The sequence below is a fragment of the Mirounga leonina genome, unplaced genomic scaffold, assembly GCF_011800145.1.
Source record: "Mirounga leonina isolate KUSES-001 unplaced genomic scaffold, KU_Mleo_1.0 Mir_204, whole genome shotgun sequence".
Lineage (NCBI taxonomy): Eukaryota > Metazoa > Chordata > Mammalia > Carnivora > Phocidae > Mirounga > Mirounga leonina.
The window spans coordinates 18515135-18528893 of record NW_023270513.1 but is presented as its reverse complement, the minus strand read 5'-3'; the positions used below and the strand labels follow the sequence as shown (position 1 = coordinate 18528893).

At 35.2% G+C, this 13759-nt stretch overlaps 1 protein-coding gene across 4 annotated transcripts; it reads right to left on the bottom strand.

The window, feature by feature from the left end:
• Positions 1–32: 32 nt before the first annotated feature.
• PABPC5 (poly(A) binding protein cytoplasmic 5) lies at positions 33–11277 on the bottom strand. 4 transcript variants are annotated; one of them, XR_004683458.1, is made up of 2 exons: positions 11123–11277; positions 33–72 (listed from the first exon to the last, which is right to left on the bottom strand). XR_004683458.1 is itself a non-coding variant. In XM_035028833.1 (2 exons), exon 2 carries the CDS (start codon positions 10438–10440, stop codon positions 9292–9294), a length of 1149 nt encoding a protein of 382 aa, XP_034884724.1. In that variant the 5' UTR covers positions 10441–10466; positions 11112–11251; the 3' UTR covers positions 6263–9291. The 4 variants fall into 4 exon arrangements, 3 of the variants coding, with proteins under 3 accessions (XP_034884724.1, XP_034884723.1, XP_034884722.1); XM_035028833.1 differs by lacking the exon at positions 33–72 and adding an exon at positions 6263–10466 and having other exon boundaries at positions 11112–11251; XM_035028832.1 differs by lacking the exon at positions 33–72 and adding an exon at positions 6263–10580 and having other exon boundaries at positions 11123–11251.
• Between the last annotated feature and the right edge of the window lie 2482 nt (positions 11278–13759).

Here is a 13759-nt window from a genome sequence, read left to right as displayed (position 1 = left end):
CTGGGCTCCTTGCTCAGCGGGGAGCCTGCTTCTCTTGGCCTGCTGCTCCCCCTGCTTGTGCTCTCTCTCTCTCTGATGAATAAATAAATAAAATCTTAAAAAAATAATTCTGAGAAGTCCTGAAAGTTTTAGGTAGTACATGTGAAAATAAGAAAGGAAGAAATAATTTATCTTCAGAGACAACTTTAAGCATTAATTATGAACTCTTCTTAATGAAATTTATACAGGTTGCCCCTAGTTCATATTTCTAAGACCAAACCTTTCCTCTTTTCTCTACTTTCTTGACATTTTCATTGCCTTTTTTGTTTATACTAATGGTGCATCGGAGAAATATGGGTTCCCTGAGTAGATGTGAAGGATTTCCATGGCTTTTTTGCCCTTCTGTGTCCAATACTCACTTCTACATATTTTTTGTGCAAGTTCTCTTTCTGGAGACAATGTATTAATTAGTATTAATTTATTTCTTGTGTTTCTTGTGTTTCAAAACATGTATCTCCAATCCATCTGAAATTATTCTATTTTAATTCAATTTCTAATACTGACTAAAATTATTTAATATAGTGTTCTTAGTTATTCAATGAGCTTTGATTTTGTTTTTTAGGGACAAATTCCATATTGTTTCAAGTAGTTAATTACATTTTCAAGTTCACTCAGAAACCTGATAGATTGCCTTTGCACATTAAGCAAGATAAACAGTTCTACCAGACAATATTCTAAAAATATATGATCCCATGGGGTGCCTGGCTGGCTCATTTGGTAGAGCGTGCAACTCTTGATCTCAGGACTGTGAGTTCAAGCCCTACATTGGGAAAAAAGAAATCTGAAAAAATAAAAATAAAAATGTATGATCCCAGTGAATTAAAACACAATTCTTATAGCCCTAAATCCTTGGCCCCAGATTAGAGATACAATTTCAAACATTCAATTACTTATATGAGAAACTCAGCTTAAATGATTTCTATAGATGAAACTTGTTGTTGAGGAAAAGTTGTGACACTGTTTTTCAGTTTATATTTCATCTTATAAATAGAATATTTGAGGAGACATATTTATCTTTGAGCATTAAAATAGAATATATATATGCATCTCTCACAACCTAAAAAAAATTTTAAAAAGTGCAAATGACCCAGTGGTCTAAGAAAATCATTCTGTCTGAAGTAAAACTATTTTTCTTTTGGAGACTAAAGTGGGAGACATACTTAGTTCATCCATGCTTTTCAATCATCACAGTTTTTTTCATGTATATCAAAATATAATAGAAGTTTCAGAAAACTGTATCTTCCTATGTATTTTTACTCTTTGACTGAGAGGGCTTACATTATTGTGGTATATCCCCAAAAAACAACTAAGGGCTACATATAGTTCATTTTAATTGCCTAAGATGCCACTTGAGAAAAGTTGGTTAGTGTCTCTTAGATCATTTCTTGTTATGCTTGGGATGTTGCTTTCACATCTCAAAATTTTTACCACATTAGCAATATATAGTTCTAGTTGTATTACCTCTTTGGTACTCAGATGCTCTGGAGCATGTATACATTATGAAAACACAATCCCAAACAGAGCCCATAGTTTTGTTGTTGGCTTAATTGGCATCATTTTGATATTTACATTTAAGAAGAATATCTTCAGCTAGATACACTCATCCATATATAAACAGTACATGTTCTGCCATCTACTGTGGCTTAACATGCAAGTCCTGAAATTTTATTTCAACAAATTGGCACAAAATTGCATACACACACATCTACTAGAAATGTTTGAGGTAATGTTTAGACAAACTATGTAAACTAAAAATGCCTTATTAAAACGTCTGTGTTCAGCAAAGGATGGAGTTGAGATAAGGTGATGAAGATAAGAGAGTAGAGAGAAGAAGATTAGCACTGATGATTTTTTTAAAGAAATTCACTTATAAATGAAAAGTTCCTGAGGGTTACTATTACTGTAGTAGTCAAATCAATGTTAAGCATAATCATACAGGGGCGCCTTGGGTGGCACAGTTGGTTAAGCATCTGACTCATGATCTCAGGGTCATGAAATAGAGCCCCACGTGGGGGTCCATGCTCAATTCAGAGTCTGCTTGAGATTTTCTCCCTCTCCCTCTGCCTCTCTCACTTGTGCTCTGTCTCTCTCTCTCTAAAATAAATTAATGAATCTTCAATAAAAAAGAAGAACCATACAAACTAAATGAAAACTATTCATGATACTTCATCTTAAAGTAAATATCAAGTCAGGCAGACATTTACTGCCTTTACTCTTAAATGTTTGTAACATTCTAATTACTTTTTATTTACCCATGTCCCTTTTTATTTTTTTTTTCCATCTGATTACATTTGTATGTGTATTCTACGAAACAAAACAAACTCGGGGTGCCTGGGTGGCTCAGTCGTTAAGCGTCTGCCTTCGGCTCAGGTCGTGATCCCAGGCTCCTGGGATAGAGCCCCGCATGGGGCTCCCTGCACCGCGGGGAAGCCTGCTTCTCCCTCTCCCCCTCCCCCTGCTTGTGTTCCCTCTCTCGCTATGTCTCTCTCTGTCAAATAAATAAAAAATCTTTAAAAAACAAAACAAAACAAAACAAAAAAACAAAACAAACTCTTAAATATAGAGAACAAACTGGTGGTTGCCAGAAGGGAGGGGATTAGGGGATGGGTGAAATAGGTGAAGGAGATTAAGAGATCCAAACTTTCAGTTATAAAATAAGTAAGTCCTGGAGATAAAAAGTACAGCATAGAAAATACAGTCAGTAACATTGCAGTAACTTTGTATGGTGTATCCATGTCCCTTTTTAAATTATCCTTTGTTTAATTCATAAACCCCATATATTTAAAAAAATTCTTTAATGAATAGAGAAAAACATATTCTTCCTCTTGACTTTCATAACTTTGTCACCATTCCTACCATATTGTAAAAAATCTTCCCTTCATCACAAAAAGTATGATATTTACTCCTTTATTTAAGGAAATTAATATATAATAAGTTTCTCTGCCATAAAATAAATTAGACATATATTTTGTGTTTCCTAAAGCACTGGAAAAGAAAAGCTTGCAAATTCTTCTCTATGTTTTACTCAGGTATGTAGTCTGTCCAAAATCCTCAGAAAGGTGATTTAAAACACAGGAAACAATAGATGTTGGCAAGAATGTGGAGAAAGGGGAACCCTCTTACACTGTTGGTGGGAATTCAAACTGGTGCAGGCACACCAGAAAACAGTATGAAGTTTCTTCAGAAAGTTAAAAATAGAACTACCCTATGATCCAGCAATTGCACTACTAGGTATTTACCCAGGGATACAAAAATACTGATTCAAAAGAACACATGCACCTACTGTTTATAGCAGCAATATCAACAATAGCCAAATTATGGAAAGAGCCCAAATGTCCATCAGGTGATGAATGGATAAAGACGTGTTATATATGTACAATGGAATATTACTCAGCCATAAAAAAGAATAAAATCTTGCCATTTGCAATGACGTGGAAGGAGTATTATGCTAAGTGAAATAAGTCAGTCAGAGAAAGACAACCATATGATTTCACTAATATGTGGGATTTAAGAAACAAAACAGATGAACATAAGAGGGGAAAAAAAAAAGAAGCAAACCATACAACAGACTTTTAAATATAGAGAAAAAACTGAGGGTTGTTGGAGGGGAGGTGAGCAGGCGGATGGGTTAAATGGGTGTTGAGTATTAAGGAAGGCGCTTGTTGTGATGAGCACTGGGTGTTATATGTAAGTGATGAATCACTAAATTCCCCTGGAAACTAATATTGCACTATTTGTTAACTAACTGGAATTCAAATAAAAACTTGAAACAGGGATACCTGGGTGGCTCAGTCAGTTAAGCATCTGCCTTCTGCTCAGGTCACAATCCTGGAATCCCGGGACTGAGCCCCATATCAGGCTCCCCACTCAGCGGGGAGTCTACTTCTCCCTCTGCCCTTCACCCTGCTCATGCTCTCTCTCTCATTCTCACAGCCCCTCATAAATAAATAAATAAATTAATTAATTAAAAAAAAAAACCCTTGAAACAACAAAAAAATAGTTGTTTACACCCAAAGAAAGTGAAAATGCTAATTCCAAAAGATAAATGCACCCTACGTTTATTGCAGCATTATTTACAATGGCCAAGATATGGAAGCAACCCAAGTGTCCATCCATAGATGAATGGATAAAGAAGATGTGGTATATATACACAATGGAATATTACTCAGCTGTAAAAAGAATGAGACCTTGCCATCTGCAACAACGTGAATGGACCTACAGAGTATTATACTAATTAAATCAAAGACAAATACCATATGATTTCACTTATATGTGGAATCTATAAAACAAATGAATAAACAAATAAACAAATAGATTGTTAAATACAGAGAACAAATGGGTGGTTGCCAGAGGGGAGATGGATAAAATAGATGAAGGGGATTAAAAGGTACAAACTTCCAGTTATAAAGTAAGTCCTGGAGATGAAGTGTACAGCATAGGGAATGTAGTCAATAATTTTGTAATAACATTGTTCAGTGACAGATGGTAACTACACTTACCATGGTGAGCACTGAGTAATGTGTAGAATTGTTGAGTCAATATGTTGTGCACCTGAAACTAATATAATTAGTATGTCAATTTGCTTAAAAAAAGGAGTTGTTTGCCATCCTGTGTAAATTTGCTTAAAATTACTTTTTAAATGTTCCTAAATATTGATTTAAAAAGTCATTGATTTCCCAAAAGTACAATTTACCCTTTTGGAAGTTTTAAACCAATCTCCAAACTTGTAAAATTATTTATTCTACATTACAGAAGGCTTACTGTTTATGCAAAAGATGCCAACATCTGGTATTTCCCTTACTAGTTCTAAAACAAAGAAACTAATTTACTCTGATAACTGAGACAGTCATGACATATATCCTCATTCATCTCTTCTCTTGCATGTCTTTTTAAAGAACTTAATATTTTCTTAATTAAATAAAATACAAAGGCTCCAAACTTTTGTTGAGAAATTTAATGCAAACATTAATCATTTTTGGTTGCCAAACGGGAAATCTTTTAAAATTGACTTTGACTTTTGAGGGTGAAAGTACTTGGAGTTTTTTTTTTTTTTTTTTTTTTTTTTAAGTTTCATAGTAATTATATCCTCAGTATTTGTACATTGATTTAGGTCTTTCTCAGATTTCCAGTGGTAGCTAGATTATCTAACTACTTACCATGATCCTTTGGAGCCAAGTGAGATACATTAACTTTCTTGAGGCTCCAAGAAACCATTTGCTAGGTCATACTTATGGGAAGTAATGCCCTAAAACATGTAAGAAACAATTAATTTCACATGCATTAGTATTAGTCTTTCAGGGGTTATTGCAATCATTTGATTTAATGTAGGAGCAGGACCTTGTGGAATAGTCTTGGTCTTGAAGCAACATCCCATTAATTTATTTAAAAAATGTTTCTATACAAATAGACTTTCATTTGAGTTTGCCAATTCTTAGAAGCTTTGTCTAAGATAAACTCATCAATCAATTCTTGAACAATAATGAAAAGGAAAGCATGAGAAGTATAAAGTATTGATAACACCTTAATGGTATAAGCACTAGTCTATGTCACCAGTAACACTATGTTAGAAGCAGCAATCTATGTAACTAATCAGTTCTCAATTATTTCTTCATGGGATGAAATTTAATAAAAATGGCTTATTCTGTAATTCATTTCTCTTGTGAAATTCTGAGAAGAGAATTGAAAAGCAAACAAATGGAGGGATAATTCAACAACTAATCATGGAATGCTAACTAAACTCTGGGTATTACTGTAGGTGCTGGGAACACATGTATCATCTATATTCAGTCATTTATTGATACTTTCTGACTAGTCCCTTAAATTAGGCCATTTATAGGTAAGATGGTATTCACACCATTCCTAAATATTCCCTTAAAGACACAGTATTCTTAGTTATTTTTCCCCTGTGCTGAAAATATCTTACACATGTAACATTTTATTTTTTCCCCTTAACCATAGATACAACCAGAAAGGCACCAGTATGTATGACATTTTCTGTACAGAAAAGTCTCACCAAAATAACCTTTAATATGATGGTTTACAATCACAAAGCAACATTCTTTTTTTTTTTTTTAAGATTTATTTATTTTAGAGAGAGAGAAAGAGAGTGGGGGGGATGGGCAGAAGGAGAGGGAGAGAGAAACTTAAGCACTGAGCACAGAGCCCAAGGCAGGGCTCTATCCCAGGATCCTGAGATCAGGACCTGAGCTGAAACCAAGAGTCAGACACTCAACCTACTGCGCCACTCAGGCACCCCACAAAGCAATGTTCTTAATTTTCTTCTCCCTGGGTACATTTGAAGTTTGTACAGTGACTTTTTTTAAAAGCTAAAAAAACAAAAAACAAAACAAAACAAAAAACTTGTGTTGAACAGTCCATTCTTAAGTTTACCATGAAAATTGATGGTATTGTTTTACTAATTTTTACTAATTATCTTGTGCTAGGAAATGTTTTTAATGCCTTTTCACCAATTTAAGCTGTTCAGTTGTTTTGCTCCCCCTTCGAAGCCTTAATTATTAGTCTATTAAATGTAGTTAAAAATGAAAAGCACAGGATTGGAAAACTACCGAGGTGTTTGTGTTCAAATAGAGATTACCTTTCCTTTATCTTTTCCCCCTTTTTACCAACTAAATTTAGAGTTTTTGACTATTTTGCAGTGTCCTAACGTATGTTTTAACTGTCCTTGGACATATTTTAATTAGTCCTTTATTTATACTGTCTGACTTCTTGAAAATAGTAATTATTTACTATTATTTACTATTATTAAAATACTTGAATAATTTCCCAAATTGTATTAAATACTTATACTTGAAGATTTTTACCTACTAGAAATCTTTCGTGATTTATACTGAATCAAAGCATTCGTCAAGGTTTTAAGTTAACACTAACACTTCAAGATTATAAATTTAAATAAAAACTGGTAATGGGTAAAAAGGAGTAGAGAGTACGTATGGTAAATAATTACCAAAGTAACTATTTTAAATTTATTTGTTTGCATTGTTTTCATATATTTTAATGATCACAAGGGTATAAAGCAAGTGGGCTCAGAAAATATGAAAAATTATATCCCATTAGTTTTTAGTTTTACTTTTGTCAATTTAAGTAAAGAATATATCTTGAATGTTTTTTTCAGAATTTTGATACATATATCAATATAATGTGCATTTTAATTTTTCTAGCAGACTTAAGCTTTTATATGCTATAGATATTTTTTCTCAAGCTCATATAACTCATACTGTTTTAAGCAAGGAAGTTAATCACAACATTGTTTATAGATGTAGAAAACATTGAAAAACATAAATCTTATTCAATAATGTGCTACTTAATCTATAGTACATCCATATAATGGAATACTGTGCAGTCACTAAAATGATGATACAGATCGATATTTATTGACATAAAAAGATTATGTTTTAGTTTACAATTTAACAAAACACAGTACCTATAGTATGTTTTCTGTTTGTTTGTAAAATATTGTGTGTATACATAGGAGAAAGGGCATGGAAGTATATGTATGCATTGAAAACACTAATAGTGGTTATCTCTGTCCTGTGGAAATTTTACTTCTCTATAAATGTCTGCATTGTGTACATTTTTTAAATGAGCATGTATTATGTATATGATCAACAAAAACAGTGATTTCCATTTGAAAATACTTGATAATGAATATAAATGTAATTTCTGGATAAACAGTTACACAGAAACAGATTTTTCCCATTATTTTATGGGCACATAGCTAACAAAAGTGTTAATAAAATTATATATTTATATTGCATTATGTATGTAACCTAAGATTTCTATATAACATAATAAAAGCCAATTAAGAATAGAGACAAAACATTTTCTTACGGTTGGATCTGTGATATGAGTGAATCCTATTTTTAAAAAGTAATTATTTAAGTTTTACACAAATTAAGTAATAATTTCTCTACTTCCAAAATGGATTTGAACACCCACATATTAAATGAAAGGCAATCTAAAGAAAACATAAAAGTAAGTATAATATGGATGGAAGGTAGATGGGTGGGGAAAAGAGGGGACTACAAGCAAAATATGGAAAATCCATAATCAAGAAATTACAGGCTAAATAATGTAACTGCAATATAGAACAGAACATTTTGTCACAACTTCCAAGCAGCCAGACATAAAGAGAACCATACTGGATTAATAGCTCTCATATAATAGACGGAGGCATATGATTTAATCAAGAGAGGCAAGGTTTTCCTTACTTTTGATACATATGTGAATATTATCACAGGGATGTATTAAAAAATTTACAAGAGATAATGACAAGTTTAATATTGAAGATATTCTTCAATGTAGTTTTTCAACATCACTATATGGATTATTTACCCTTATATTGACACTTTATAGAGGCGGAGGTAAAATTTTAAAATTATCTATAGGTAAAGGCAATTCAGTGCACTTATTCATCTTTTTCATTATTTTAACATGACCCATCTATACTACTAAAGAATTTAAAAAAATGAGTGGCAAGAATGCTCCTTAGACGTCCTCATATATTAAATCTCTCAGATTTTTAAGGTGAAACTCATTTTAATAATGCTTTAAGTGTTAGTTTCCTAAGGTACTGATTGAGAAAACACCAATATGTTTATTTCTCTGGGCATGAAGTTAAAGAAAACTCCCGACACTTAGTCAAAGTCACTGCCAACTCTGTGGTATGCCCACAATATATTAGAAAAGGGGAAAAAAAAGTATAAATAAAGAAACTCACATCTCTTTAAAATAACATTCACTTTAAATAATAAGGTAAAATTATGCACAAATGTTAAGTGGATCACATACATTTTCGCCTGCTCTACTGATTTCTCAAAAAGAAAGTCAGAAGTTTTATGTGTGATAGATTCAGAAATAATGTCCATCTTGAGAATATTTTCACAGAAGCAATTACATTAGTATTATAACTGGAATAAGGAAGGAACCTATGTTCAACCAATTACCTTACCTGGACTGGTTTAGGAAAAAAAACAGTATGTGGAGGGATGAATTTTATTCTACATATTTCTAAGGATATTTTATCAAAAAATAGTACAAAATGACAGTTTTACAATTAGAAATTACGTTCTTCACTAAAATGAACAAGGTTTTCTAGTTTTACTTTTTTTTTTTTCCAAAAGAAAATATTCACTTAAAAAAAAATAACCTGGAATAAAATAACCTCTTATCACAAAGTAGCCCAAACTAAGTAGGCACCAGCTTAAGGCTGAAACAAATTGAGCATTCTTATTCTCACCACCTGCGCCTGGCCTGGCCCAGGGTAACATGCAGGGGCTTGGAGCCCACTGTGCGACCATTCATCTCATCCACTGCTTTGGTAGCATCTTCAAAAGAGGAGAAGCAGACAACACCAAACCCTTTGCCTTGCCCTACTTCCACCATCACTTTGGCCCGGCTAATTGATCCAAAGGAAGAAAATTCCTCCTTCAGTTTTTCATCATCGATGGTCTCATCCAGGTTCTTAATATAGATAGGCACCCCCGGAGGCCGACTTTTTTCTTTTAATCTCAGCCGTTCAAATCTTCGTCTTAACTCAGCCAATCGTTCAATTTTCTTCTGTGCTCGCCCTACATATAGAACTTTCCCATTGATGGATTTTCCATGTAGGTCTAATACAGCTTTTTGGGCAGCCTCGTGTGTCTCATACCTCACAAATCCAAAGCCCTTAGATTTCCCACTGGCATCTCTTATTACCTTAACACTCTCAGTTGGCCCATATCCACTAAAGATTTCCTTCAGTTTTTCGTCATCCATGTCATCTCCAAAGTTTTTAACAAAAACATTGGTGAAAGTTGCTCTATCCCTGGTTCTGACTTCAGCTGCCCGCTCTTCTGGGAATTTGAATCTGCCAACATACACCTGGCGGTTATTAAGCCGCACTCCATTCATGTGCCAGATGGCTCTGTTGGCAGCAGCCAGGCTGTCAAAGTGCACATAGGCATAACCCTTAGAGCCATTGTCATCACATACGACTTTGCATGAGAGAATGTTCCCAAAAGCAGAAAATAAATAAAAAAGGGCCCTATTGTCTATAGATTTATCCAGGTTTTTGATGAATATATTTCCAACTCCAGACTTTCTTAAGCGATCATCTGGCTGAGACCACATGAGGCGGAAAGGTTTGCCATTAATCAAATCAAAATTCATGGTATTCAGGGCCCACTCAGCATCTGCAGGAAAGCGGAAGTTAACATAGCCATAGCCCAGGGGGCTGCGGGTGACAGGGTCACGGCAGATTCGGGTGAAGCGCAGAGGGCCAGCAGGCCTGAACTTTTTATAAAGCATGTCCTCCGTGACATCTGGGTCCAAGTCACCCACGTACAGGGCAGCCTTTAGGTACTTCTTTTTCTTGCCAGCAGGATTAGGCTCTCCACTCCCCATCTTTCTGAGTACAGGGAGGTGGCTCTCTTGGGAGAGAAAAGAAGGCTGATTTCTCTAAGCTATGGGCCAAGCAGCTGTTCACAAACAGAAGAAAGCCAAGGAGAAGGAAGCTAAAAGCAGACTCAGAATCACTGTTGAGGCTGAGAAAATGAAGTTCAGAAACAGCTGGTCAGCAGGTTCAGAACAAACACATCAGACAAAAATGCATCCCAATAACGAATCTGTTCTAAGGGGACTTATAATTTCCACCCATTAAGATTTAAAATCTGTTTCAAAAGCCAGTAGAAGAAAGAAATTTCCTGTTCCCCATTTAATTGTAAGAAATCATCAGGCAGCTGGCTGTCACCCCACATCCAGCATTGCAGACAGAGGCCTCGAGACCTGTTTTCTGCATAAACATAGGCCTAGAGCTCCTGTTGGCTTAAAATTCTATTAACATGGGCAGGGGCGAAACGTGTATTCCTCCGCCGGCTGCCTGGCCGGTCTCAGGCGGGCTCTCAGCTAACTAAGGCCGCTAAACACACTCAGCGTCAGCAAAAGGGCAGACTAAACACTTGGTGCGCTGGGGCCGGAAGGCAGGCTGCAGACGGCGGATTAGATCTCACAGAAAGACAGACAGACAGACACACGCGCTGGAGACGGGAGACCGCCCAGATACCCCAGATGCCCACCGGGTACGGACCGAGTGACGCGCGGTAATTTCAGCAGTCTGAGACTCGCGGCAGGTCCGGAGGGACTGACTGGCAGACACGCACTGGGTCAGCTCAGGCGGGAGGCGGTTCCGGACAGATGCGGGGCGGAGTCAGAGGAGAAGGGCAGATGCGCAGCGGGCGGGCAGAGCAGGGACCATGGACGTGGATTGCTCTCCGCAGGACAGACCGACCCAAGGACGAAAACCATTTAGCTGTGGTAGGGCGGGCGGGGCGTGAGGAAACCCGGAACCCTGCTAAGTAACTTCCCGCTTCCTCTGTGCCAAGATTTAAAAAAAAAAAAAAAAAAAAAAAAAAAGCTTTTTCAGTATTTTTCTTTATTTTAAGATTTTATGTTTTTATTTATTATCTTAAAATATTAATTTTAGGCTGCTGATCCCAAAATCAAAGCAGGAGGTGATCACCTAGGCAGAAGGAACTCTCATACTTTTTTTAATAAAAAAATAATTCCCAATACTATTTCTGCTTAGGAAATAAGATAAAGGGTTGCATACTTTCCTGAGTTAATTGGAAAGTCAGAATTGACAGCTATACTGGATTCCCATTACAGTGCTACATGGTCACAGGGTCAAATAAAACACAGGGCCATGTTGTGTTTGGCCTTTATCCTTACTCCATTAAATTCCAGCATAATGATCACATTATCCCCAGGTAGTAGGCAGAATTCTTTTCACTGCTCCAGTAATACTAAGATTTTAATGACTGGAGAACCATAAAATGGCTTTTTATGATACCTTGTGTCACAAAACGTTGAAAATGTGCTGTCTCCATAATCACATATTACAAAATCTTACTGAAAGAGATAAAAGCTGCAGAATCAATACAAAATGTATGATTAATGTTCACAGATGAAATAAATATGTAAAAATATAGTCACTTTATGCATTAATTACTGATTATTTTTTAAGTTTTTATTTAAATTCCAGTTGGTTAACACAGTGTAATATTAGGTTCAGGTGTACAATATAGTGAGTGATTCAACACTTCCATACAGCACCTGGTGCTCATCACAAGTGCACTCTTTAATCCCCATCACCAATTTAACCCATCCCCCACTCACCTCCCCTCTGGTAATCATCAGTTTGTTCTCTATGGTTAAGAATCTGTTTCTTGGTTTGCCTCCCATTCTTTTCCTTTTCCCCTTTGCTCATTTGTTTTGTTTCTTAAATTCCACATATGAGTGAAATCATATGGTATTTGTCTTTTTCTGACTGACTTATTTCCCTTAGCATAATATTCTCTAGCACAATCCATGTCTTTGCAAATAGCGAGATTTCATTCTTTCTTATGGTGGAGTTATAGTCCATTGTATATATACAATCTTGTATACAATATATATAATATTCATATATATATATACCACCTCTTCTTTATCCATTCATCAGTTGATGGACACTTGGGTTATTTCCATAATTTGGCTATTGTAGATAATGCTGCTATAAACTTCGAGGTGCATGTATCCATTTGAATCACTATTTTTGTATTCTTTGGGTAGATACCTAGTAGTACAATTGCTGAATCATAGGGTAGTTCTATATTTAACTTTCTGAGGATCCTTCATACTGTTTTCCAGAGTTTCTGCACCAGTGTGCATTTCCACCAACAATGCAAGAGGGTTCCTCTTTCTGCACATTTTCACCAACACCTGTTGTTTCCTGTATTGTTGCTTTTAGCCATTCTGACAAATGTGAGTTCATATCGCAATGTAGTTTTGACTTGTATTTCCCTGATGATCAAGGATGTGAGCATTTTCTCATGTGTCTGTTGGCCATCTGTATGTCATCTTTGGAAAAGTTTCTATTCATGTTTCTGCCCATTTTTAAATTTGATTATTCATTTTTGGGGTGTTGATTTGTACAAGTTCTTTATATATTTTAGATACTAACCCTTTATCAGATATGTCATTTGCAAATATCTTCTCACATTCCAAAGGTTGCCTTTTAGTTTTGTTGATTGTTTCCTTCACTGTACAGAATCTTTTTATCTTGATGAAGTCCCAATTGCTTATTTTTGCTTTATTTCCTTTGTCTCAGGAGACATATCTAAAATGAATTTGCTATGGCCTATGTCAAAGAGGTTACTGCCTGTGTTCTCCTTTAGGATTTTTATGATTTCAGGTTTCACATTTAGGTCTTTGATCCATTTTGAATTTATTTTTGTGTATGGTGTAAGAAAATGGTCCAATTTCATTTTTTGCTCGTTGCTGTCCAGTTTTCCCGCTGTTATTTGTTGAAGAGACTGTCTTTTTTCTATTGGATATTCTTTCCTGCTTTGCTGAAGATTAATTGACCATATAGTTGTGGGTTCATTTCTGGGTTTTCTATTATGTTTTATTGATCTGTGTGTCTATTTTTTGTGCCAATACCATATTGTTTTGATCACTATAGCTTTGTAATGTAACTTGAAGTCCAGAATTGTGATGTCTCCAGACTTGCTTTTCTTTTTCAAGATTGCTTTGGCTATTTGGGGTCTTTTGTGGTTCCATACAAATTTGGGGATTGCTTATACTAGCACTATGAAAAATGCTGATATTTGATAGGGATTTCATTAAATGTGAACATTGCTTTGGATAGTATAGACATTTTAACAATATTTGTTCTTCCAATCCA